Source organism: Mauremys mutica, chromosome 7 (genome assembly GCF_020497125.1).
Source record: "Mauremys mutica isolate MM-2020 ecotype Southern chromosome 7, ASM2049712v1, whole genome shotgun sequence".
NCBI lineage: Eukaryota > Metazoa > Chordata > Testudines > Geoemydidae > Mauremys > Mauremys mutica.
The window spans coordinates 71,236,681-71,263,674 of record NC_059078.1 but is presented as its reverse complement, the minus strand read 5'-3'; the positions used below and the strand labels follow the sequence as shown (position 1 = coordinate 71,263,674).

The 26,994-nt window shown below is 42.0% G+C and overlaps 1 protein-coding gene and 1 long non-coding RNA gene across 4 annotated transcripts in view; one reads left to right on the top strand and one right to left on the bottom strand.

Moving 5' to 3' along the window:
• RASGEF1A (RasGEF domain family member 1A) overlaps positions 1–10,820 on the top strand; it is a 62,590-nt gene extending 51,770 nt beyond the window's left edge. For all 3 annotated transcript variants that reach the window (XM_045024451.1, XM_045024449.1, XM_045024450.1), the window contains 6 exons: positions 1,766–1,868; positions 2,166–2,245; positions 2,926–3,117; positions 6,578–6,701; positions 7,045–7,117; positions 8,104–10,820. In XM_045024451.1, the coding sequence (XP_044880386.1) occupies positions 1,766–1,868; positions 2,166–2,245; positions 2,926–3,117; positions 6,578–6,701; positions 7,045–7,117; positions 8,104–8,128 (597 nt within the window). In that variant the 3' untranslated portion in view covers positions 8,129–10,820. The remainder of the gene's footprint in view (positions 1–1,765; positions 1,869–2,165; positions 2,246–2,925; positions 3,118–6,577; positions 6,702–7,044; positions 7,118–8,103) is intronic.
• On the bottom strand, positions 1,805–26,994 carry LOC123374448. The gene is made up of 3 exons (XR_006581110.1): positions 26,843–26,994; positions 25,071–25,177; positions 1,805–2,007 (listed from the first exon to the last, which is right to left on the bottom strand). It is a non-coding gene; the product is annotated as an uncharacterized LOC123374448 (long non-coding RNA).

The following is a 26,994-nucleotide window of genomic DNA, read 5'->3' as shown; positions in this document are numbered from 1 at the left end:
GAGAGAGAATCCATATAAGCTAAATGTATCTTCTATAATGGGAAAATGCACAAAAACTGTACTGCCCAAGTCAATCTCTTTTTGTATACATATTCCCGTTGTGTCAAGTTGTAAGAGCTCTCCTTTCACTTGATCACCACATCTGGAGCTCCAGGAGCATGTTGCCACTTAGAAATAAACACTTCAGAGTAGGAACACCAATAGCCCTGCAAGTTAAGTGAGCATAGCTCCAGTGAAGTCTGTGGGACACTGCTGATTTACACCAGCTGAGGATCAGTCCCTAAGTCTGTAGAGCTGCAAGGGCAATATCAATACCGACATGTATCAGCTCTTTGAAATGAAAAATCTGCTCTGTGGGCAGTTCAGTCTCCACACCCACTCAGTCTATGACCCTCTGCTGAGACTGACTACAAAGATGCCAGTCGTGGCCTCTTGAAATCTCATTGGTTATTACTAGTCTCTAGAGAGAGATTGCTACTATGGATACTCAATTACAAAAAAACCTCTGGGATTGTCAGGCAGCACCAACACATTTATTAAAGCAACCAAAATAACATTCTTAGTCTCCATGCTGAAGATTGTGCCAAACTTGTGACTACTGAAACATTTTCTTTTGTCATGAGACATCAGCAAAACAACAGTGAGATAACAGAGCATATCCTGTTTAAAAATAGTTCCCGGCTGAAGATGAATGATGGAAGGGACACAGAGGACCACATGTGTATTAGCCAGGCCAGCCCTGCAGGTCAGAGTGCAGGAAAAAGAGTTTTAACGAAGGAATTTAAGCCAATGGGATGAGAGTAATTTTAGTACTAATAGGCTTTGGATGCCAGCCATTGGTAAAGCACAACCAGCATGCGGCACTGCATCTGATGGGAAGGAAAGCAAACATGCAACGCAGATAACTAGCCTCACCCATTAGCATCGTTGTAGTAAAGGAAAATTATTTATATTCTGTCATCATCCTCGAGTGTCATTAAGAAGTTTGGGTAAAATCTCCTTAGTGAAAATGAAAAACACCTAAGGCTTGAGAAACTCTCTCCCCTTCCCCTTTTCATTTCCCCCTGGAATTAAGACCTACAGCTCCTCTGGGACACAAGTTTGGCATTCGTTTCTTTGAGGTTTGAATTGTTGGTTCATCTTTGGCATTCTGATGGCAGCTTCATTCTCTCACACGCTCTCTCTCTCCCCTCCTCCTCCCTGGTACAAGGAAATTACTTAAGAGAATTTGGTTTCTTTATATGCTATTCCCTAAGCCTTTATCTCATATGTGAACAAAGAACTGCACTTCCCCTCAACTGATAGGAGCCCCAAATCCAGTGGCTATTTTTTTTTAATAAAAAAGGGAATCTGGACAGAATACCCTTAAGGCTGCCTCATAAGACCTCTCATGTGGAGACAGCCCGGAGAGACGCCAATTCCAATAGCACATTCTGGAAGGTCATCAGTCAGGGCCGCCCAGAGGGTGGGGCAAGTGGGGCAATTTGCCCCAGGCCCCGCAGGGGCCCTGTGGCAGTCCGGGTCTTCGACAGCATTTCAGCAGCAGGAGGCCCTTCAGTGCTGCCGAAGACGTGGAGCGACTGAAGGGCCCCCCGCCGCCGAAATGCCACCGAAGACCCAGACCGCTGCCAGGTGAGTACAAGCGCCACAGCTCCCCCGCTTTGCCCCAGGCCCCCTGAATCCTCTGGGAGGCCCTGTTACCAGTCACTGCCCCCCTTCACACACACCTTCCCTTTCATTTCAAAAGGCATGTTCTTTGTTTCAGGTTGTGAAGAAAAAGCAGCGGACGAGAATAGTGGAATTTTTTATTGATGTGGCACGAGAGTGCTTCAACATCGGAAACTTCAACTCAATGATGGCCATTATCTGTGAGTATCTCCAGCATAGCTGCTGGCTTGTAGTCAAGACCACCACACTTGACAGCCTAAGCAACATTAACATGGTCACATATTCTCCAGCTTCACTGACTCCATCTGTAGGCATACCCCCTGCTGTGGTATCATGCACCTGTGACAGATTAATACAATGGGTGTTAGCTGGAAGTCTCAGCTGTGAAGTGTCTTCCAGAGAATAAAATGCACAAGAGTGTAAAAATGCAACACTGACATTTTAAAAAAGTACACTCAAACTTTGTTTTAATCATCTCTCTCTCCCTTACATTTCAGCTGGCATGAACCTGAGTCCTGTAGCACGGCTAAAGAAAACCTGGTCCAAGGTCAAAACAGCAAAATTTGATGTTTTAGAGGTATATACAAGATTTACACCCTGTTTAATAAAAATCAGGTACTAATGCCTTAGGCATAGGTGTGGATGCATATAAGTTGGGGATGGTTGGCACTTTCTCTTGACCTTGAAGTCCTCTCCCTGCCATGGGGAAAAGATTGATATAGATTTTCTTCTTTTAATTCCCTTCAGATGACACTTTTCTAACAGTGGAATGAATTCTCAAACCAAAGATATTCCTAGGTACTTCCTTTAACAGTGACCATTTTTCCCACCTCTAGATCTAAATGGATGTGTCTTTTTTACCCTGATCTCTAATTAAAGTACTCCATCTAGTGGAGATCTGGGACCAAAAAATTTTCACTAAGAAACTTCTCAAAACACAATCAACAGACAGATAAAAATGTAGATTAAGTGTCTTTAAAGAGAACAATGCGCTTCCCTAAAATGTTCCCTAAGCCACCAAAAGGTGTTTATTAAATGTAATATCAATCCAGTACCTTGCATCCAAAGCTTAGATCCAAACTACATACATTGACTGGTCTGTCTTGAATGATTATGAATGGATCCGAAAAGAAATAAAGAAAAGCAGATGTTACTCTTTGTATAATTAGATCAACTGCTAAAAAAAAATAATTGGATTAGATCATATCTATGAGAAACGTAATAATAGTATTTTGGGGGGGGGGGTATTTAAAACAGCATCACATGGACCCATCCAGCAACTTTTGTAATTACCGGACAGCCCTGCAAGGAGCAGCACAGAGATCTCAGACTGCCAACAGCAATCGGGAAAAAATTGTCATCCCCGTTTTCAACCTGTTCATTAAAGATATCTACTTTCTGCACAAGATGCACACAAACCGCTTGCCAAATGGACAGATAAACTTCAAGGTAGGTCTCTCCAATTATAGAAGTAGCATAATCAAATGCTGTATATTAATTTTTAAATTCCCAAATATTTGTAAAGAGAGAATTCTTATAGTCCAGTATAAGTATGTCTCCTAAATTATTCAGCCTGCCTGTAATCTATACACAGAGGCAAGTAGTTTTCCATGGGGAGGACTGTGAACTTTAGATATCTAATTCCTATAAGTATAATGCACTGGAAAGCATGAACTGGATTTAGTACATCTAGATTACAGATCAAATACAACACACACACACACACAAACGTATCTAAACTGCAGAAATTTAATTCAGCTATGGTAACTGATCATTCCAATACAATTGAAAAACACTAGTGATACCATATATAAAAGCTGAATATAAAAGAATAGGCAAAATGCACAAGAAAATGTAGAAAGTATGCGAACAGGGGTGACTTTAATCAACTGGCTCTGTTAACCAAAGTGACACATGAGACAGATCAAATTGAAAGAAGACAGGATTTCAGCAGAGAAGAGGGAAATGCTGGGTAGAATACAGTGTGATGAAACACTAGTATGAAGGATGCTTAAAGAAGGGAAAATCCTTCAACAACACTTAACAAGGGAGCTCAGATAATAAGAGGCTTGAAAAGTCATGAAAGAGAAAAATTACGAGATCACACGTGGAGGTGGATGGAGGAATTTATAGAATAGTATTGCGAGTATACAAAAGATGATTTTAAAGAGCCAGTGTAGAAAAATTAAAAGATAGCAGAAGTTGTGAAAACAAAAAAATAATCTCCAAGCACAAAAGAAGCCATGCTGGATTATAAAAGGGTAGATGCAGCTGAAAACAAATTAACTTTGTTTCATTCTTCTGAAGGGAAAATGGAAGTTTGTGACAAATGAGGTGTTTTTTCTAGAGTAGGACAAGAAAAGTATTTTGGCTGATAACAGTTGATTAGTTGACACTGGGCCAAATCTAGTGATCCCGATTCAAGCAAGTTCACACTAAAGGCTTGTTTACAAAGAGCAGCACTGATCACTAGTAGGGTGCAATTTCTAAAGCACATCAACATGTTGTGCACTAATTGGCCCATGTAGACCCTACTAGCACAAACTAAAAGTTCCCTAGTGCTCATCAATATAGTACTGTTTCAAACAAGGTCTACACAGGCTAGTTTAGTGTGCACCTCATTGGTTCACCTTAGAAATCCCACACATCTAATGGACACTGTTGCTTCATATAGGCTAGAACTAGGTTACTGAAGTTTCTCTCCTACTGAGTAATTTGACTATTGAAGATGGGTGATTCGCTAGACCTGACATGGTTCCTTCTCAAATGCCAAGAGAAGTACTGAACCACTAACAGAACGATCTTTAGAGGGTATTAGAAATAGGAGAAGTAACCAATAGGTTAGAAGTGTGGATGTTACACCTAAAGTTGAAAACAAATCTAAGCAAGGTTGAGGATGTTGCACCATAGGTCTATCAAGCTTAGCTCCAGCAATGGAGCAAGCACTGGAAAAAACTGACTAGACAGAAAGAGGGGATCAAACTTGGAGTCACAAGGCACTGGAGAGATGTAAAGAAACACAAATTCCTAAGTCTTGAAAGCAGCACATGTAAGTTTAGCTGTACAAATTCTGTGACGGTCAGTAGGAGCTGCTATGCTGAATAACCACATGCTGCAGCCAAATGGTATTTAGCGGTACTTCAGAAAAAGCCAATAAATGTACTGAAGGAACACACAAGAGACACTTCCAGTAGTTGAACAATGATGACATAAGTTGGGTACCCTATTTTCTTTTCCATGAGATACTCTTTCCCAAGTACATGTGGAGGACTAGTGAGGACACATTTGGAATTCTAAGCACATTTCTGGCTGACTGCTCAGGAACCAGATTGCTACAGAGGAAGAATAGTGTGAGACAGCCTGAACTATTTAAAGAACTTAAATAGAAAAGCTAACAACACTAGGTCTATATTCTTGCAGCAATAGGTGACATTAAGGCATTCAGAATCCTGAAAGGATTGAGGGTGGGTGGTGAAGGATAGTAGTTACAACACTACTTTAACATCTGTCAAATGTCAGATCCAGATTCCAGAGAACAGAAGCTAAGTAAAGGTCAGAGCCTATAGGAATTTTGTCTTTATAGAGAATTGCTAGATATATGGAAAAGATTACAATGTCCAAAAGCGGCAGCTCTGCTAAATGGCACCAGGAGAGAACGCTGACTCTCTCAGAGCAGTGTACTAACACAAAAAAGGGCTTGAACCAGGAGTTCCCATCTTGCCCTGCACTAATAAAAAATTAACAAGGAGTGATAGATTGGGAGAAAAGTCAGAGTAGGGCGTGGAGTTCTCTCTAGAATGGTTGTCTTTAGAACCCCTACTCTAATGTCTAGAATTCCCACTTTGGACGATTTAAAAAAAACAAAAACACCTAAAACATGTTTTCTAGCCCAAAATGATTCATTGCTATAGCCCAATGCACTCCTTTTAAGGAATCTGCTAATTCTCAAGTCCTCATTTCGTCTGCACAGCAAACATGAAGAATACATCTTAATACCTAGGAATAGCAGTTACCATTCTCCTCTCTTGTCATTCAAATATCAAGTATCTCACATCAATAATGTCCAACGCACAATGCATCCAATAAGGAAATACAGAATTTATTTACAGTACAGGCCTGGGGCCCAATCCTGCTTCTATTTGAAGTCAATGAGAACTCCCATTGACCAAAACAGAAACAGTACTTCAGTCCATGGCTGCTGCTATTAGGTTTTTTTTTAAATCTACATTTGATTTACATAGCAGAATTTGGACCAGACTTGGATTCTCTCCCTGAATAATAATTGCAGACACATTCTGATATTCCGAATATACTCCTAAAAGCATGTTTGATTAAAAAAGAAACGAAACACCACATACACAACCACATTCATTCTAACAAATATGAGAAATGTGCTCCTGGAAATATTTAGTGGAAAAAATAGCTGTTGATTACATAAATTATTAAATTGCATAGTTTAAATTTATGGTGTGATTTACAAATGAACTAAGACCCTTTTTCTGAAGAGCTTATACTTAGGGCTGCTTTGAAAATTTTAGTACAATGGAGAGATCACACACACAAAACAAGAAATGGGTCAACAGCTCGTGATTCTAGAGGAGAAAGAGGAAGGCTTGCTGGTGGACCGTGGGATATAAAGGAGGAGAGAACTATTTGTTGTTTGGCAAATGGAGACAGACTGTTCCAAGTCTAGGGGACCCCAGAAGAGCAGGAGTGAAAGAAGGTTAAAAGGAGCAGTAAGGAGACAGGATAGGGAGTGAGAAGGTGGAGTAGAGGAAAATGAGCAGAGACATCAGCCAGAGCAAGATTAAGGGGCCTTGAACCTGAGGCCAAGGAGCCTGACTGAATTTGATAGGAAACCAAAGAAAATGTTTATTTAATATTATGTTATTTTTATTGCCTCATGCAGAAATTTTGGGAAATTTCAAGACTAATTCATGATTTCATAACATGGAAACAAGTAGAGTGTCCTTTTGAGAAGGACAAGAAGATCCAGAGTTATCTACTCACGGCACCTATTTACAGTGAAGAAGGTAAAAGCTCTCAGTCTTTTATTTACGTTTATAGTGGGTCTTTCCTTCTATTGTTGCATAGGCATGGGAAGAGCACCAGAGAAGGAAAAATTAAGGAATGTGTAACCAAAAAAAACCCAACAAGATGGCATTCCTACTTTTTTTAATCTTCCTGAACTGGCCCTCCAGGTCACATTAGAAAAATGACATGGCAGTTTAGATAAGTTTGTACGACCACTGCCCACATTTTACTAATCTGGCACCTACCAACATCATTATTTCATTGATTATTTTAATGATTCTTTAAGAAAAGGGAAACTGGACATATCCATTTTTGATCGCTCTTATTTGTTTTATTATCTAGCTCTGTTTATAGCATCCTTCGAAAGTGAAGGTCCAGAAAATCACATGGAAAAAGACAGCTGGAAGACACTCAGGTATAAAATCTTTTCAAAATCCTAGCCCCTTTCTGTATCCATAAACAATCTCTTTTGTAATGCACTCACTTCGTGCACTCAGCATATACACAGTCAGATTTGCATGTTCCATGGTATTGTGTGGATGGACACATAGCTTTGAAATTTCCCCTTTTCATTTGCATACAAAGAGAAATAACTGATTTACTCAGCTGTGCACACCACACATTGAAATTAAAATTTAGGTCCCAAGACTATTTATAAGTGATTTTCAACCTCTTTGAACATTTAGTTTTGACTCCACAATCCTAGTTGGAGACCCTGAAGAGGCTGAGAGATGAAATAATAGGGTGTTATTTCTCAGAGTTAAAGTATGGTTGGGATGATAGCTGGAGACATTATGCCAGGGTAATGCAGAGGAAGGCATAGTGCCACCAGGAATGCTTGGAGGAGCCTGCTCAAGAGCAGTAGTTGCTACTTACGTACAGGAGGTGTAGCATGCACTAAACCCAGCACTACCTTCCAAGCACTAGCCAGTGTGTTGGGAAGAGTGTAGTATTTGCCTGAACCCACCCATCCTTTGGGGACTGCAGTACTGTTGACAGTGCAAGAAGCCAAATTATGGCTGCCCTTTCTGTACAGATGCCCGTGGAGGGTCAGGGCAGGGAGAGGACTCCTTCCATTGTCCACTACTCCATGGAGCTCACTATACTTGGGCTTTGAATGCTCAGATTCCTGTGAAAGCCCTACAATTGCATTGACATTAGACTGCACAGTCATCGTTCACACACTCGCCATTCTGATCAGATAGGAGGAAAGATTTAGAGCCAGATTCTCAGCTGGTGTCAATCAGCATCTACCAGTTTAGGATCTGGCCCTTAAAGAAAATTCTGACAATAAAAACAAGGAATCTGACACGACTTCATTACCTTGAACAAGAATGCCTCTTTCATTGTGGTAGGAAGAAGAATTGCTATAATACATGTGATTTTTTTTTTCATTTCTAGGACAACTCTGCTTAATAGGGCCTGAGATTTTGGATCTGACCTGCAGAATCTAAAGCACACAGGAAGAACTTTGTTTTTAAATAGTTAATGTCTTGGATTGAGAAACAAGACCTCACTGGCTGAGGTCTGTTTTGTATATACAATACCTTTTATGAAATAAAAATGTGGTAAATATTTCACATGTCAACCTTAAGGCACTTAAAAGTGAAGGATTTTGGTTTTTATTTTAAAAACACAAGGGCAGGGCCCTGTTCTCAGAGATGAAGTGTATCATGGGACATGGTATCCATGGTGAGGTCTTAGTAATGACATACAAATCTTTATTTTGATTACTTCCACCTTAAACAAACAAACAAAACATACAAACAAACACCAAATACAACCAAAACACTGCACAGGTTCAACACCATTAGGTCCCAATCCTACAAACACTGACACATCTCCTTAACTTTAAGCAGGTTAGGAGTTGAAGGGAAGGAATGAAGAGTCACATTCAAATCCCTGGGACAACTCGCATGCTCAAGTCAAGGAGGTGCATCAGTGTCTGCAGGACCAGGGCCTTAAACATCTGTAGTGAGGCTGTTCCTCTCTTACATCGGAGAATAGTGCCTTACAAGGTACTGAAATTGTCCAGTGTACCTTCTATGATTCTGGGCTGGAAGCAAGCAAAATAAAAATATGGATGTCTAAAAACCAGCTACAACGTACTTTGTAAATAAATTGGAAGATATGGCACATGAACTAGAGTATGCCTGCCTACAACAATGAAGGTGCAGCAAAACATATTTTTGTTACGTGCTTTGAAGAGAAGAAACGGGACAACTGCTAGATTTTTTTTTAAAAGTATTAACACTTTGGGAACTATCCTTTGAGTTTTCAGTGCAGAATATTTTTCATTTTCTTTATCAGGGATTTATTTTAAAAAGAAAAGGGTGTCTAATCTAGATAATCTCTACAAAATGAATGTAATATGTCTTTTGGAAAATAAAGTTTTAAAATGAGAGGGGGAGGGAGGACATGAAGTGGGACATCAAATTTGAAGCTTAAAGGAGCGAGACATGCCATTTCCATTCAATTTGGGCATCTAATTCCCTAGGTCCCTTTGAAAATGCTAGCCTGAATTGACAAGACAACCAATTAAAACTAAGAGAATCTATGGCATCTGATTATTCTGGCATATATTCAAGCTATCATTGCAGGCCTCAGCCCAGTGAAGTTAATGTTAAGTTAAAAACATCCAATGGCACTGGATCAGGCCTTTAAACCCCAAATCAGGGTCCAAATTAGGGATGATCTATAAACTAACGATGCTTCCAATTTCTCATTTCTCCTTTTAACTGTTCTTGATTTTAGGATAATTTGACTATGATAACCAGTGTGTCTGAGCAGCTCATATTACACTTCAGGCTATCCATTTTCAGAACAAAATTAATCATCATTTAAAGATTTTCCTCCCCGTTCCCCATGATGTCTGAACCAGGAGGGAGACCAAAAAATCAGTCTCCGATTTTGTTTAATGAACCTACTATTACCCATGACTGTCAGTTCTCCTTCCCAACACTTGTTCTCTTAGGAGCTGAGGGTTGGATATGTATCTAGATAATGAGAACCTCCAGACAGTTACATTAGAAAAGATTGTTTCAGTGCCATCAAGAGCTTGGAAGGGATACAAACCCTCATATATATCAGGGCATTAACCAATCTCTAACTGAGGGGGTTGGGAAGAAGCTTGGCCTATGAGCAAGTTAGTGCTGTACACTCATGTAGGTGGGCAGGTACCTTCCTCTGATGTATCTTGAGCTGACCTCTGTTGGAGACAGAATGCTGGACTAGCTGGACCACAGGTCAGGGCTGTTAAAGCAATTTCTCTGTTCCAATCCTGCAAACGCTTCCTACTGAATGTTTACAACCTTAAGTAGTCCCACTTGCATTTACCCACAGTAAGCGTTTGCAGTGTTAAGCCCTTAATATGTTTCCAACAAGAGCTTTTTTCCCCTAGATATTTGTTCTTATGAAAAGTAAATACATCAGGTGAGGAGAGGAGGCTGCAGGGGGAAGGAATGGACTTTTTGCTGTTCTCATAGCACTGAGATCAAAGAGCAACAAACAAAAGTTAAATAGTTGCCATTAAACAAACAAATCTGATTCAAGTGGAAGGAGGAAGTACAAATGCTAGCTGTGAACACCAACGGCCCAGAGAAAGCGAGAGGATAGCTCTGTTTCTTGTGATCTGCTGCTATTTTTCCTGTGCTGAAGCACTGATTTTCAGCCCTGGGGTAGAGTAAGAATATTTATACTGTATTATTACAGTGTTTTGCACTTTCAGAGAAGTTCTAGCTAGTGATATAGTCAGACACTATAAAAAGGGATTGTATATCAGCTTTGTTTATGTAATTGAAATTTTAAAAGGGATGCTTAAAATTTAAGAAAGTATATATTTGAAATGCAATTTTAGAACACTTTCTGTATGTGTATTAAAAAAAGCTTTTACATGAATGTGCACTTCACTGGTCTATCAGTCCCAGTATATACTTGAAATCAGTGCAGTGTCTACATGGGTTTGTTTTTAATTTTTTTCCTCCTTCAATTTGATACATTCCTTAAATACTGTGTTCTGCTATTCGGAGCTGCATTGCTACATATAAAGCTGTACCATAAAGCAGGATATTCTGTGTTTGACTGGATGTGCTTGCATTAATAAAAACCAAGTTGCTTCAACCAGGCTAAACTTTATCTGTGGTTATTTTTCTCTTGCAATCTGATGAAGTTGCAACTGAGGACTGAATGAGGTGATCCAACGTTGGCAGGTAATGTTGCTTTTTGTGAATCGGCTGGCTGACTGAAATTTCAGCCTGGGCTTATAGATATCTGATCTTACCTTATGCCTCCCTGAAGAGTTCAATATATATGCGCAAGGAAAATCTACTGCAGCATTAAGCTCAAAGCATGTTTTTTACACACACATTGAACTATATATTCAAATATACCTATACATAATAGCATACTGCTGCTCCAACATAAGCAGGAAGATAGGCAGTTTAGCTGCCTAAAACACTTCACATAACCTGAATGTGAAGTTCCAGAGTTTCTCCTCTCACCCATATCCTTTATCTTGTTTATATGGCAGCCATAAAAGATGTACACTAGCTTTAGCACACTAGAAAGTTTCTCTCAAGGAGGAATCCTGGCACCTCAATAATTCCTAGATATTGCTTTCCAGCAATAGAATAGAATCATAAGACTGGAAGGGACCTCAAGGGGCCATCTATTCCAGTCCCCTGCACTGATGGCAGGACTAAGTATTATCTAGACCATCCATGACAGGTGTTTTACCTGCTCTTAGAAATCTCCAACAATGGAGATTCCACAATCTCCCGCGGCAATTTATTCCAGTGCTTAACCACCCTGACTGCGGCACTAGAAGTTTTTCTTAATGTCCAACTAAAACTGCCCTTGCTGCAATTTAAGCCCATTGCTTCTTGTCCTATCCTCAGAGGTTCAGGAGAATAATTTTTCTTCCTCCTTGTAACAATCTTTTATATACTTGAAAAGTTATGTCCCCCCTGAGACTTCTTTCTTCAGAGTAAACAAACCCATTTGTTGCAATCTTCCCTCATAGGTCATGTTTTCTAGATGTTTATTCATTTTGTTGCTCTTTTCTGGACTCTCTCCAATTTGTCCACATCTTTCCTGAAATGTGGCATCCAAAACTGGACACAGTGCTCCAGTTCAGGCTTAATCAGCACGAACTAGAGCGGAAGAATTACTTCTCATCTCGTGCTTACAACACTCCTCCTAATACATCCCAGAATGATTTTAAAAAACAAACACACACCACAACAGTGTTAAACTGTTGATTCATATTTAGCTTGTGATCCACTATGACCCCCCAATCCCTTTCCGCAGTACTCCTTCCTAGGCAGTCATTTCCCATTTTGTATGTGTGGTATTGATTGTTCCTTCCTAAGTGGAGTACGTTACATTTGTCCTTATTGAATTTCATCCTGTTTACTTCTCTACTTTGTCCAGACCATTGTGGATTTTAATCCTATCCTCCAAAGAACGTGCAACCCCTCCCAGCTTGATATCATCCACAAACTTTATAAGTGTAATCTCTATGCCATTAGCTAAATCATTGAGGAAGATATTGAACAGAACTGGACCCACAACTGATCCCTGCAGGACCCCACTCGATATGCCCTTCCAGCTTGACTGTGAACCACTGATAACTACTCTCTGGGGATGGTTTCCAACCAATTCTGCACCCACCTTGTAGTAGCTCCATCCAGAATGTATTTCCCTCATTTATTTATGAGAAGGTCATGCAAGACATTATCAAAAGCCTTACTAAATTCAAGATATACCAAATCTACCACTCCTCCCATCCACAAGGCTTGTTATCCTTTGTCAAAGAAAGCTATTAGGTTGGTTTGACACTACTTGTTCTTGGCAAATCCATACAGTTACTTATCACCTTATCTTCTTCTAGGTTTTTGTAAATTGATTGTTTAATTATATGCTCCATTATCTTTCCGGATACTGAAGTTAAGATGACTGCTCTGTAATTCCCCAGCTTGTCCTCATTTCCCTTTTTTCTAGATTAGAAAAGGGCAAATATAGTGCCAGTTCTCGGGAATTATTCCGGTCTGCCATGACTTGTCAAAGATAATTGCTAATGGCTCAGCCATCTCCTCAGTCAGCTCCTTGTGTGTTTTAAGGTACGTCTACACTACGGGATTATTCCGATTTTACATAAACCGGTTTAGCAAAACAGATTGTATAAAATCGATTGCGCGCGGCCACACTAAACACATTAAATCGGTGGGTTGCGTCCACGGTCCAAGGCTAGCGTCGATTTCTGGAGCGTTGCACTGTGGGTAGCTATCCCGTAGCTATCCCATAGTTCCCGCAGCCTCCCCCGCCCCTTGGAATTTCCAGGTTGTGATCCCAGTGCCTGATGGGGCAAAAATCATTGTCGCGGGTGGTTCTGGTACAGCCTCACCCCTCCCTCCCTGAAAGCAGCAGACAAGCGTTTCGCGCCTTTTTTGCTTGGTGAACTGTGCGGACGCCATAACACAGCAAGCATGGACCCTGCTCAGCTCAATACCGCAATCGTGAATGTTTTAAACACCTCGCACACTCTCGTGCAGTCTATGGTGAACCAGGACCTTCACACCGAGGCGAGGAGGAGGCGGATACGGCAGCGCGGCGATGACAGTGATGAGGACGTAGAGACAGAATTATCTCAAACCGCGGGCCCCTGCGCTTTGGAGATCCTGATGGTAATGGGGCAGATTCTATCCATTGAACGCCGATTTTGGGCCCGGGAAACAAGCACTGACTGGTGGGACCGCATTGTGTTGCAGGTGTGGGATGATTCCCAGTGGCTGCGAAACTTTCGCATGCGTAAGGGCACTTTCATGGAACTTTGTGACTTGCTTGCCCCTGCCCTGAAACGCCATAATACCAAGATGAGAGCAGCCCTCACAGTAGAGAAGCGAGTGGCGATAGCCCTGTGGAAGCTTGCAACGCCAGACAGCTACCGGTCAGTCGGGAATCAATTTGGAGTTGGAAAATCTACTGTGGGGGCTGCTGTGATGCAAGTAGCCAAAGCAATCACTAAGCTGCTGCTACGAAAGGTTGTGACTCTGGGAAACGTGCAGGCCATAGTGGATGGCTTTGCTGCACTGGGATTCCCTAACTGTGGGGGGGCGATAGATGGAACCCATATCCCTATCTTGGCACCGGAGCGCCAGGGCACCCAGTACGTAAACCGCAAGGGGTACTTTTCAATGGTGCTGCAAGCACTGGTAGATCACAAGGGACGTTTCACAAACATCCACGTGGGATGGCCAGAGAGGGTTCATGACGCTCGCGTCTTCAGAAGCACTACTCTGTTTAAACGGCTGCAGCAAGGGACTTACTTCCCAGACCAGAAAATAACAGTTGGGGATGTTGAAATGCCTGTCGTTATCCTGGGGGACCCAGCCTACCCCTTGATGCCATGGCTCATGAAGCCATACACAGGCAGCCTGGACAGTGGTCAGGATCTGTTCAATTACAGGCTGAGCAAGTGCAGAATGGTGGTGGAATGTGCATTTGGCCGTTTAAAGGCGCGCTGGCGGACATTACTGACTCGCTCAGACCTCAGCCAAACCAATGTCCCCTATGTTATTGCTGCTTGCTGTATTCTCCACAATCTCTGTGAGAGTAAGGGGGAGACCTTTATGGCGGGGTGGGAGGCTGAGGCAAATCACCTGGCCGCTGATTACGCGCAGCCAGACACCAGGGAGATTAGAAGAGCACACCAGGAAGCGGTGTGCATCAGAGAAGCTTTGAAAACGAGCTTCATCAATGGCCAGGGTACAGTGTGACTGCTGTGTTTGTTGATGAACACCCAACCCCCTTGATTGACTCAGTCCCTGTAAGCAACTCCCCCTCCCCCTTCGAGTACAGCTTACTTATGCAAATAAAGTCACTCTCATTTAAAAAGCATGAAGTCTTTATTAATTCATTATAAAAAGAGGGAGAGAAGTAAGGGTGTGGTTTGGGAGGAGGATAGGAGGGATGGAGAAGGCCATTAAAAAAAATTCACAGTAACGACAGCCTTCTGGTTGGGCTGTCCACGGGGGTGGAGTGGGCGGGTGCACGGAGCCTCCCCCGACGCGTTCTTACACGTCTGGGTGAGGAGGATGTGGAACATGGTGCGGGTTGAGGGTGGTTATACAGGGGCTGCAGCGGCACTCTGTGATCCTGCTGCCATTCCTGAAGCTCCACCAGACGCCGGAGCATGTCAGTTTGATCACGCAGCAGCCCCAGAGTTGCATCCCGCCACCGCTGATCTTCCTGCCGCCACCGCTGATTTTCCTGCTGGTCTTCCTGCCGCCACCTCTCATCTCGGTTGTCCCTCCTGTCCTCACGTTCATCCCTCCTGTCCTCACGTTCACTGGCCTCTTTCCTGTAATTTGATACCACGTCCTTCCACTCATTCAGATGAGCTCTTTCATTGCGTGTAACTTCCATAATATCCGAGAACATCTCATCTCGCGTCTTCTTTTTCCTCCGCCTTATCTGTGCTAGCCTTTGGGATGGAGGAGGGATGGTTGAAAAATTTGCAGCTGCATGAGGGAGATAAATATTTAGAAAGATACATTTTACAGAACAATGGTTATACTCTTTCACAGTGAACAGCACTATTCACCTAGCACATGTGATTTCCCTACAAGGTCTCATTTTTCATCTTAATAGTGAGTGCTTGCAGCTCTGGAGTTACAGATCTCACAGACACAGGTCCAGGCATCAGAATTCAGCTTGCATGCGGCCATGGTAAACCACTGTCTTTCGGCTTCTGTAGTGATTTACCCCTCCCCCCCAACGCATGGCTAATACCACGCTAGCTCCCTGCTAATCAACAACCTTCCCACCCACCCCCACCCACTGCGTGGCTGGTAGCTTGGGGAAGATCGCCGGTGACCAAACACAAAAAAGATCATCGGCATTTCACTCCTCCCCTCCCCCCGCTTCGCTACGTGCAGGAAAGGTTTTTTTTTAAGCTGCTGCAGTCCATGAACCCAGTAGAAAAATGGCCACCCCCCTTTCTTAATTTCCTGATTTTTAACCAGGTTATCCTGAACGATATCACTTTGCTGAGGATAACAGAACAAGATAAAGAGCGGATGCTTCTTGAATGCCAGCAGTCACCGGGACCATACGCTACTATGCTTTGCCACGCAATGATACCTGATTACTTGCTACATGCATGGCGTGGTAAAGTGTCCTACCATGGTGGGCGGAACAAGGCTGCCTTGCCCAGAAACCTTCTGCAAAGGCTTCTGGAGTACCTACAGGAGCGCTTCATCGAGATGTCCCTGGAGGATTTCCTCTCAATCCCCGGACATGTTAAACTTTTCTAAGTAACTATACTGTCTGCGAATGCATCCCAAGTCCTCAGGGCAAATCAATCATTAAAAAAGGCTTGCTTAAAAAACAATGTTTGCTATTTGCAAAGGTACACTCACCAGAGCTCCCTTCCATGGCGTCATTGTCTGGGATAGTTGCTTGTGAGGGCTGGGAGGAGGGTAATTCCGTCAGGGTGATAAAAAGCTCCTGGCTGCTGGGGCTCACGGAGTGCTGTGTGCTCTCTGCTAGGTCTTCCTCCTCTTCTTCATCTTCATCTTCCCCGTCTGCATAATCCTCAGCCATGGCAGAGATTACAACCCCCACCTCGGAATCCACGATCAGGGGTGGGGTACTTGTGGCACAGCCCCCTAAAATTGCATGCAGCTCAGCATAGAAGCGGCATGTTTTTCGACCTGCCCCGGACCTTCCGTTTGCTTCTTTGGTTTTCTGGTAGGCTTGTCTGAGCTCCTTAACTTTCACTCTGCACTGCACTGAGTCCCTGCTGTGGCCTTTATCCGTCATAGCCTTAGAAATTCTTTCAAATACTTTTTCATTTCGTCTTTTGGAACGCAGTTCTGTTAGCACTGAATCCTCTCCCCAGATAGCGATCAGATCCAGTACCTCCCGTGCAGTCCATGCTGGGGATCTTTTTCGATTCTCAGGAGACTGCATTGTTACCTGCGCTGATGAGCTGTGCGTGGTCACCTGTGCTGATGAGCTCTCCACGCTGGGGAAGCAGGAAATGAATTTCAAAACTTCGCGGGGCTTTTCCTGTCTACCTGGCCAGTGCATCCGAGTTCAGAATGCTGTCCAGAGCGGTCACTGGTGCACTGTGGGATACCGCCCGGAGGCCAATACCGTCGATTTGCGGCCACACTAACCCTATTCCGATATGTTAATCCCGATATTAGCGCTACTCCTCTCGTCAGGGAGGAGTACAGAAACCGATTTAAAGAGCCATTAAAATCGATATAAGGTGCCTCCTAGTGTGGACGGTTGTGGCGTTAAATCGGTTTTACGCTCCTAAAACCGATTTAAATGCCTAGTGTAGACCAGGCTTAACAATGTATTTCACCAGGCCCTGGTGAGTTGAAGACATCAAACTCATCTAAGGAATTTTTAACTTGTTCTTTCCCTATTTTAGCCTCTGATCCTGCCTCATTTTCACTGGTATTCACCATGTTAGATGTTCAATTGCTATTAACATTTTTGGTGAAAACCAAAACAAAAAAGTCATTAAGCATTTCTGCCATTTCCAGATTTTCTGTTATTGTTTCCCGCCACCCATATTGAGTAACATGCCTACCTTATCCTTGACCTTCCTCATGCTTCCAATGAATTTGTTGAATATTTTCTTGTTACCCAGAGACTATTGCCAAAGCACTCTATTTTATATCGCCCTATTTTACAGATAGGGCAAATTAGATAGAAAGAAGTGACCTGCCCACGGTCACGCAACACATCAAGCAAGTGTATCCAAGTCTCCTAGATTGCAGGCGCGTCCCCTATCTATACTGCCTCATTATCCAAGTGCACAAGCCAGTTACCAATGTCATAACCCCACAATTCCATCCTTGAAAAGAGAGCTGACTAACTGATGGGGTTGATTTGTGGCAGTCTCAAATACTCAGAGTGGATTGTATTAGCAACCAAACTTTCATAGTGGATTTACAGAGCAGAGCAATACAGCTTTCATCACAAACAGTTCCCATTATAGCTTGTTGGAGAAGATGAGGTTTACCAGAAATAACAGGAACCAACTGGCAAGTGTTTTCCTGATGGTCAGTTCATCCTCACAAATGAACATGAATATTACATACCGGGAGAATCCCTTCTAATCATGCTCCCATCCAGTCATTAACATAAAATTTACTATTTTACTCAACACAGGCATGGGCATAAACAATAGAATTGCCTTCCAGACACTTACTTCCATTGAACACAATGTGAATATGACAAGCAATAATGCAATGCCAATAAGATGTTTTTGAACAATACAAGTAAGATAGTTTGATAAATCAACATAATCTCTGAGTAAAATTTTCAAGCAAACAACCCCCAAACAGCAAAATTCACTTTGCTAGTCAACTAACCCAACTGATATTCATGTCCTCTTCAGAGGGATTGATTATTGTTTAGAACAGACTAAGACACAGATGTTTCCTTTCAGCAATCCAAACTACAGCTGAGCTACTCCATTTTTTCAGGATTGCCTGTTCTCGCTCTGCCCAAATAATCAGAAAAGCCTGTGCACAGAGGTTAGAAACCTACTGTTGCTAGTGCTGCAGAGAGCCATAAAACAGGACGGTGTGGACAGCAAGATAATCACGCCCATACAATTAAATTGCAGAAATAGTTAATCTGAAACCATTAGTGCAGGCTATCTAGGAAGAATTTCTAGCTCAGTGAGCAGCCAGACTAACAATGGCTGTTTTCAAATTCTTCCTCCCACATGCATCACTGCAAAGGTAGAGATAACTGGCTATGCTTTGAGGTTTCTGCATATCTCAATAGACCTCCTATACTGCTGCCCTGACAATGCATCATATTTGGAAAAGCAATTCACAAAACTTTCCAAGTTGAGAGCCTCTTCTCGACACTTCATTCGCTCAGCCACTCAGAGATGGGCCTAGAGGCTCAGAACAGTTAGAAATAAAATCTCTGGGTACCTTTCTGAAAAGGATTTGCAGTAATTTTGAGGGCACCGTTAGAAACCTAATTATCTCGTGGGATGATTCAGATCCGTTAAAGGAAAGAAACCTGTCTAAATTCAGCAAAAAGAACAGGAGTCCTTGTGGCACCTTAGAGACTAACAAATTTATTTGAGCATAAGCTTTCGTGGGCTATGAAGTGGGTTTTAGCCCACAAAAGCTTATGCCCAAATAAATTTGTTAGTCTCTAAGGTGCCACAAGGATTCCTCATTCTTTTTGCTGATACAGACTAACACGGCTGCTACTCTGAAACCTGTCTAAATTCAGTGTAAGCATTTCTAATGGCAGTAGTACCTCGACACCAGATTTGTTTTCTCACCATGACTTACTGCAATGCAACATACTCTGCTCTCAAGTATCTTTTCATAAGACCAGGAAACGTGAATTACAATTAATATACAAATTGCAGTTAGTTCTTTTGTGCCCTATTCAAAAGATTGTGAATTTCTTCCCTTCCTTAAGCTAGAGAAACACCCTATATTTGACATGCACTTCAGATTTCTAAACACTAAACGGATGGAAATATTTGTGTGTCTGATCTACCAGGATGTTCTTAAGATGCATATCAGATATTTCATTAAATATCTGTTCCTTACTTGTGTTACTAACATCAAAAAATCAAAACCACAATTCTATACATCTTAAATTTTGTAAAAAATCTTTCACAAGACAAATCTATGGAGATCTGAAACTACATAATGGGGTCCATTCAAAACCTGTTTTTTTCCATCATTTACTGGCAAATTAAGAGAAATCCTGTCATGATTCTACAACACTACTGAATCTGAAGGAAATATTCCAGCATTAAAAATAATAAAATACAATAGAGCCAAATTCAAACCAAAACTCTGGATCCAAACAACTCCTACCTTTTTTTTGACAAGGAAGAAGAGGTGAGATTTGAACTCAGATATAGTCTTCACAAGGAGGCCCCAATATTTCTAAATTGGCCTAGATCAAGATGCCCCTGGAACTTTGGGTTATTTGCTATTCAGATATTAATCTTTATTTTGGGTTAGAATTTTTTATTAAATGTGTCAGATTTATCAGTGGTCTTCCATTAGGATCCCATTATGTATCATGAGCCTTTTTCAGGTAACCACTTAAGTGGATGCTGGAAGTCAGTGAGATGTATGCATGTTCTGAATCTGTGCCTGGTACTGAAAAAAAACTGGAAAGCAGTAGGAGTAAAGGTAAACTCAGATTAATCTTATTATCCACCCACAGCCAAAAGATGATCAGTGTGTGTTTATTTCTGTTAGTATTGCATGAGTATTTAAGAAACATAGTAACTCATGAGGAGAATCCACTTGTGTTTCCTTAATAATGGTTCAAGTATTCTCCCAGAAGCGAGAAAAATCCTACGAATGGCCTCATCAGATTCCAGAAAAGCCTCTCACCATAAACTGCTGTCCCTGCACACTTGAAAACCGGAAAAGAATTTGCTACAATGTATCACCCATGAACATTGAAACTTACATGGAATGTAGTTTAGCCCATATGAACATACTGAGGCACAATTAACTCTTTTCTTATTAAATTCACACACTCTAAGAACTGCAATGAATATTGTTCAATTCCCCTCCCGTGGAATTATAAAAAAAAAAAAAAAAAAAAAAAAAAAAAAAGGACAGAGTCCCCTCACATGAGGCTAATACATAGAACAGGAGTTGTACAGGAAGGGTCTACTCCCATTACACTGAATTTTTTATACCATTTTTTTAAAATAAAGAATTATAAATGATTAAGGAGAGGCACCACTTTCTTTGCTTGATGAGCACTGTAGTCCCTAGGTCTTTCAATCCGCTCTTGGAATAAACCCATGACTTAGACCAGGGGTAGTCAATCATTTTTTGGTCAAGGTCCAAATTTCTTGATCAAGGTATAGTAAAGGTCCAGACTCCAGAAAACATAATAGTAAAAAAGATTATACTAAATAAGTAAATAAAAAGATTTCTGGGTCTATTCAAAAGCATCAGGTGGTCCGGGTTTGGTCCACGGTCTGCCTATTGACTACCCCGACTTAGGCTACGTAATATATTCATATCTCGCTAGGAAATCATGAACTAGGTCTGAGTTTGGGGTGGTGGGCAAACTATGGCATTCCACAGGTTTTCCACTGGACAATAGATCATTTTTTGCAGTGGAAAATGGAAGGATTTTTCACTCAGACTGTCCTATTTCAGAAAATGTTCTGACATATGCCTTGTCTATAGCTACTACAATTTAAGGCTTAGCCCTAAATTTCCTGGCTTTTATCAATTTCTCCAGACATTCTTTGCATGTGCATTTCCAGAAATTCTTCAATGCCCTGTTTTCATTTGCATAGTTCTCTGTGCTAACAGAACAAGTATTCAGCCAAGCTTTAAACTGCATATTAGTTCTCCTTAAAATATGCATCATTCCCTCACAGTAGCCCATTAAGCACAGTAAAATCCATATTTGCCTGACAGATGGTAATATTCCTTTGGAATCGTTCTATTCTGTCCTGCCAATGCACTTACCATGCTCAGGTTGATCCAAGCAATAAAAATCCTTACGAGGGAAATGTGTTGCTAGTCTCAGACTAGTGCCCAGCATATTACAAAAACTATCCCCACAGTTAGTACCTTGTTAGCAGCCAAGGACCGAAGTGGGAGAGAGAGAGTAAGCTGCAGAGGTACAATTTTTGCTGCTCAAATGCCTGGTCCTAAGCCCATTGAAACTGATTTCAGTGGGCTTTGGATCAGATCCTAGAAGAGTTTCTTTCTAGCCGTACCAGCAGCATTAAGTACCAACGCACAAGCTGGGCCAAGAGACTGAGAAAAAAGTACGCTCATTTCAAGTTATTCAAAATTTCACAGCTAAGAGTTGGAAGCACTGAAGGAAGTAGGGGAAATCTCCAGTGTCCCTGCTGCAACCGTTCTGCGATCAGGGCACCACAAGGGGGCAGGCCCCCAAACCCAACACATTCAATAAAATTTTGGGCCCTGGCTGGTAGTACTGCTGCTGTGATCTCTGTGATCTACTTTGCCTCAGTCTTTAATGAGGTTAATGAGGAGCTTAGGGATAATGGTAGGATGACAAATAGGAATGAGGATATGGAGGTAGATATTACCACATCCAAGGCAGAAGCCAAACCTGAACAGCTTAATGGGATGAAATCAGGGGGCCCAGATAATCTTCATCCAAGAATATTAAAGGAACTGGCACATGAAATTGCAAGCCCATTAGCAAGAATTTTTAATGAATCTGTAAACTCAGGGGTTGTATCGTATGACTGGAGAATTGCTAACCTAGTTCCTAGCTTTAAGAAAGGGGGGGAAAACGTGATCTGGGCAACTACAGGCCTGTCAGTTTGACATCTGTAGTATGCAAGGTCTTGGAAAAAGTTGTGAAGGAAAAAGTACTCAAGGACATTGAGGTCAATGGTAATTGGGACAAAATACAACATGGTTTACAAAAGGTAGATAGTGCCAAACCAACCTGATCTCCTACTTTGAGAAGGAAACAGATTTTTTTTAGACAAAGGAAATGCAGTGGATCTAATTTACCTCACTTTGAGTAAGGCATTTGATACGGTTCCACACGGGGAATTATTAGCTAAATTGGAAAAGATGGGGATCAATATGAAAATTGAAAGGTGGATAAGGAACTGGTTAAAGGGGAGACTAAAACGGGTCGTACTGAAAGGTGAATTGTCAGGCTGGAGGGAAGTTACCAGTGGAGTTCCTGAGCGATCAGTTTTGGGACCAATCTCATTTAATCTTTTTATTACTGACCTTGGCACAAAAAGTGGGAATGTGCTAATAAAGTTTGTGGATGAGACAAAGCTGGGAGGTATTGCTAACACAGAGAAGGACCGGGATATCATACAGGAAGATCTGGATGACCTTGTAAACTGGAGTAATAGTAATAGGATGAAATTTAATAGTGAAAAGTACAAGGTCAGGCATTTAGGGATTAATAACAAGAACTATTATTATAAGCTGGGGAGGCATCAGTTGGAAGTAACAGAGGAGGAGAAGGACCTCAGAGTATTGGTTGATCACACGATGACTATGAGCCACCAATGTGATATGGCTGTGAAAAAAGCGAATGAGATTTTGGGATGCATCAGGCGAGGTATTTCCAGTAGAGATAAGGAAGTGTTAGTACTGATATACAAGGCACTGGTGAAACCTCATCTGGAATACTGTGTGCAGTTCTGGTCTCCCATGTTTAAGAAGGATGAATTCAAACGGGAACAGGTTCAGAGAAAGGCTACTAGGATCATTTGAGGAATGGAAAACCTATGAAAGGAGACTCAAAGAGCTTGGCTTGTTTAGCCTAACCAAAAGAAGATTGAGGGGAGATATGATTGCTCTCTATAATTATATCAGAAGGATAAATAACAGGGAGGGAGAGGAATTATTTAAGCTCAGTACCAATGTGGACAAGAACAAATGGATATAAACTGGCTATCAGGAAGTTTAGACTTGAAATTAGATGAAGGTTTCTAACCATCAGAGGAGTGAAGTTCTGGAACAGCCTTCCAAGGGGAATAGTGGGGGGCAAAAGACATATCTGGCATCAAAGCTAAGTTTTTGGAGGGGATGGTATAATGGGATAGCCTAATTTTGGCAATTAATTCATCTTTGGCTACCAACGGAAACAATGCCCAATGGCTTGTGATGGGATGTTAGATGGGGTGGGATCTGAGTTACTACAGAGAATTCCTTCCAGGGTGTCTGGCTGATGAGTCTTGCCCACATGCTCAGGGTTTAGCTGATCACCATATTTGGGGTCGGGAAGGAATTTTCCTCCAGGGCAGATTGGCAGAGGCCCTGGGGGGTGGGGTTCGCCTTCCTGTGCAGCCTTGGGCATGGGTCACTTGGTGGAAGGTTTTCTGCACCTTGAAGTCTTTAAACCATGATTTGAGGATATCAAAGCTCAGACACAGGTTTGATACAGGAGCGGGTAGGTGAGATTCTGTATCCTGCATTGTGCAGGATGTCAGACTAGATGATCACAATGGTCCCTTCTGACCTTAAAATCTATGATTCTATGATCTCAGAGGAATCCTGATGCCAAGCTGGTGAGTCTCCTCCCTCTGCCCATAGAAAATGGCAACGGTTGAGGAGCAAGCTGCTTCTGCTGTCAATTGGCAGGGGCAGCACTATCTCTCCAGAGGTCCCCACACACTGCTGAAGACTCAGAGCTGGCTCTGGGGATGCCGTGCGGGAGGAGGGATGCTGAGGAGCTGGCTTTGAGATGCCATGGGGAAGGGAGATACTGAGGAGCTAACTCTGGGGGTGCCGGTCCCGGGGAGAGGGCAGCGATGGCATGGAGAACAGCATTGCCACTGCCAAAACTTATTTACTGTGCAGGTCCCACCCAGGAGCTCAAACTCCGCTGCTGGAGCCAATACTGTGTGGTACATTTTTGGGAAATATTTGGTACATTTGTTAGACTTCACCCAATTCCTCCCTGCTAGAGATCCCCAAGAGATGCACTGTCTGTGATAGAAGACTCAAGTCCCAGCAGTTAAAGGGTTTTCATGAACACCAAACCCAGTAAAGCTTTGGTGAAGGCAGTAGGTGCATCTATTGACCTCACACGAGACCTCCAGGTTTGTACCTAAATCCAAGACAGCCCAGATGTATTTAGCTGTAAAACATCACGGAAAGAACTGAATCCATTTTTGAGTTTCAAGCACACAACTAAAACCACACTGGTGGGTCTGTCTTTTTAAACCCTTTGTCACTGACACAGCCAGAGAGATATTGTGGTTAAATCATAGGGAGGTGAAAGGAGAAAGGAAGCCCCGTTTGGAAGAGGATCTTTACACCTTGAACATTGTGGTGATGTTTTGTTGGTCTGTTTTTTAATAGCTAGGCTGCAAAACCACAGAAATGGAGAGAGGCTATTTTCCATTTTTAATGGAAGTGAATTTGAGGACAAACAACACTGTCTGGCGCAGGCTGTGCAGTCTTTCTAAACAGTGAGACCACGCTTCATTTTTGCACTGTGAACATCCGCCATTAGCTTAGTCCAAGCAGGAGCTGCCAGCTGAGAAGTGCTTTTGTGCTAAGAACAAATCACTATTCATTGATAACCTACATGTTAGTAGCCAGGATTTAACCTTGAGACACCAGAATTCAGCGGTCACTGCATCAGTTCTTGCCCTACCACAATAAAGGACATAATAATGCAATTGGTGAAAGCCTTGACCATTTGTGGCTGTAGGAGGATTTAATAGAATATAACAGTTCAATATTCTAGTCAATTGAGGCCCTCATTCAGCTTTCAAGGATTTGTCTGGAACAATTGGAAAAACATTCCTGAATTTTTTCAGAACCCACCGACACCCAAAAAAGCAAAGTTATTTGATGTACCTCTCTCTTCCTGCTTCACTCCTCCTGTAGGCTTCCAGTATCCTCATTGTCACATTTACAGGCTTTCTGAATGAATTTCACAGGAATCCAGCATCCAATACACCAGTCTGGAATCATTAAACCAAGTAACTCTCTGTCATGGATTATAAACAACAATCAGAGAATTCATACACCAAGCTAACAACTTAATTCCCCAAGGAATGTGTCCTTTCCCAATTTGGGGGGATTGCCTAACATGCCACATGAAACAGCATAAGAGACTCTGCAATTTGCTGACAGAAGCCTAGGTTCCGATTTATCACCACAGTATCTGAGTGTCTCACATTCTTCGATGTATTTATCCTCACAACTTCCATGTGAGGTAAGGCAATGCTACCATCCCTATTGTATAGATGAGGAAACTGAGGCCTGGAGAGACTGAGTGACATGCCCAAGGGCACACAGGGACTCTGTGGCAAAGCAGATGGTTGAACCCAACTCTACCTTGTCCCAGGCTAGTGCCTGAACCACTGCATCATGCTTCCACTACTCTGTGGAACCCTTGTATTGTTGCAGAGCACTGATGACTTCAGCAAGGCTTCACATGAGTGCAGGGGTCCCCCTATATGCTGCTGTTCACAGGGTCAAGTCCCCAGTTTTTTCCTAGGTGCTCTACATCCAAGTACAGAACAGCAACAAACAGAAGATCCTGCTTCCACTGAAGCCAGAGGGACCTTCATCGCTGGTTTCAGTGGTAATAAGTAGGATTTCACCCTAGGTACATAAAGATTATTGAACTGCAGTTATGCTAAGCCACTGGAGGTTTTCATTTATCTTCCTCTATATACATTTAACAAGAGGCATTTATTACAAGCAAGAGCACATGAAGTAGGAAAGAACACATATGCCACCATGTGGACACGTGAAGTAGCAGGACAACCACAACAAAGATCAGAGGCTACAAAGAAATCTTAATATTAAAATAAATATCTAGCAGCTCTGCAACAACAAGCAAGAGGAATCATTGTATCTAAAGACAGTTTGATGCACAGCTGGGCTCAGTGACAGCAGCAGTGGAGTAACAGCCCATTTTCCACACAAAGCCTTTGGATATATTTTGCTGATCAGGATCTGACTGTGAAAAGTGACAGTTCATATACCAGATCTGAAAATCTCTGCAAAATATTTTTTCACAATTTTTAAACAAATTTGCTGCAATGAGATATTTTATAGGAACCAGAATAAAAGTTTAACGGAAATATATGCCCCAGGGGATCGCTTATTTCCAAGAGCAGCGTAGATGTTGCTAGGGTTAAAAAATACTCATTTTGAAAGCAGCCGCATATTATAGGTCTATAGTTTTGTCTCCACACAAATTTGCAAACTGGTTTAGCTTAAACTGCTAAGAAATCCTGTGTGGACCCCTTTTGATCTAAGAGTAGCTTATGTCTATTTAATCTAAGCCTGTTCCTAAATTATTAGAGATAAACCAGAATAGATTTAAACAGGTATGGAAGTGTCCACACAGCCTTTTGTAGCTGTTGAATTAGTTCAGTTTAAAAAACACACCTTAAGTTAAACAGGTGCAGCTTTGACAGATATACCATGGACAAGCCAAGACAGATGATTATGGTTTTAGGTGAATAAAAGGTGTCCCCTTAGACTGCTTGGAACAAATACCTCACAAAGAACTCTGAAAGCCATCTCCTTATTTTAATAATCCCCACCACATGAAATAAGAAAGACTTTGCTCAGATACTTATCTTTAACCATAGGGAATGATTCTACCTTACCTGATGAAAAAGTGGCTTCTTTTTGCCAATTTCAACCAGAGGAAAAGCTGGCTGTGGAAGCAATCAGTAACTACCTCGCAACCACTGTGATCAGCCAGCCCAAGCCTCATTAATGCAAATAGCTACAGGTGTGGTGGGTGTGTACCAAAGTG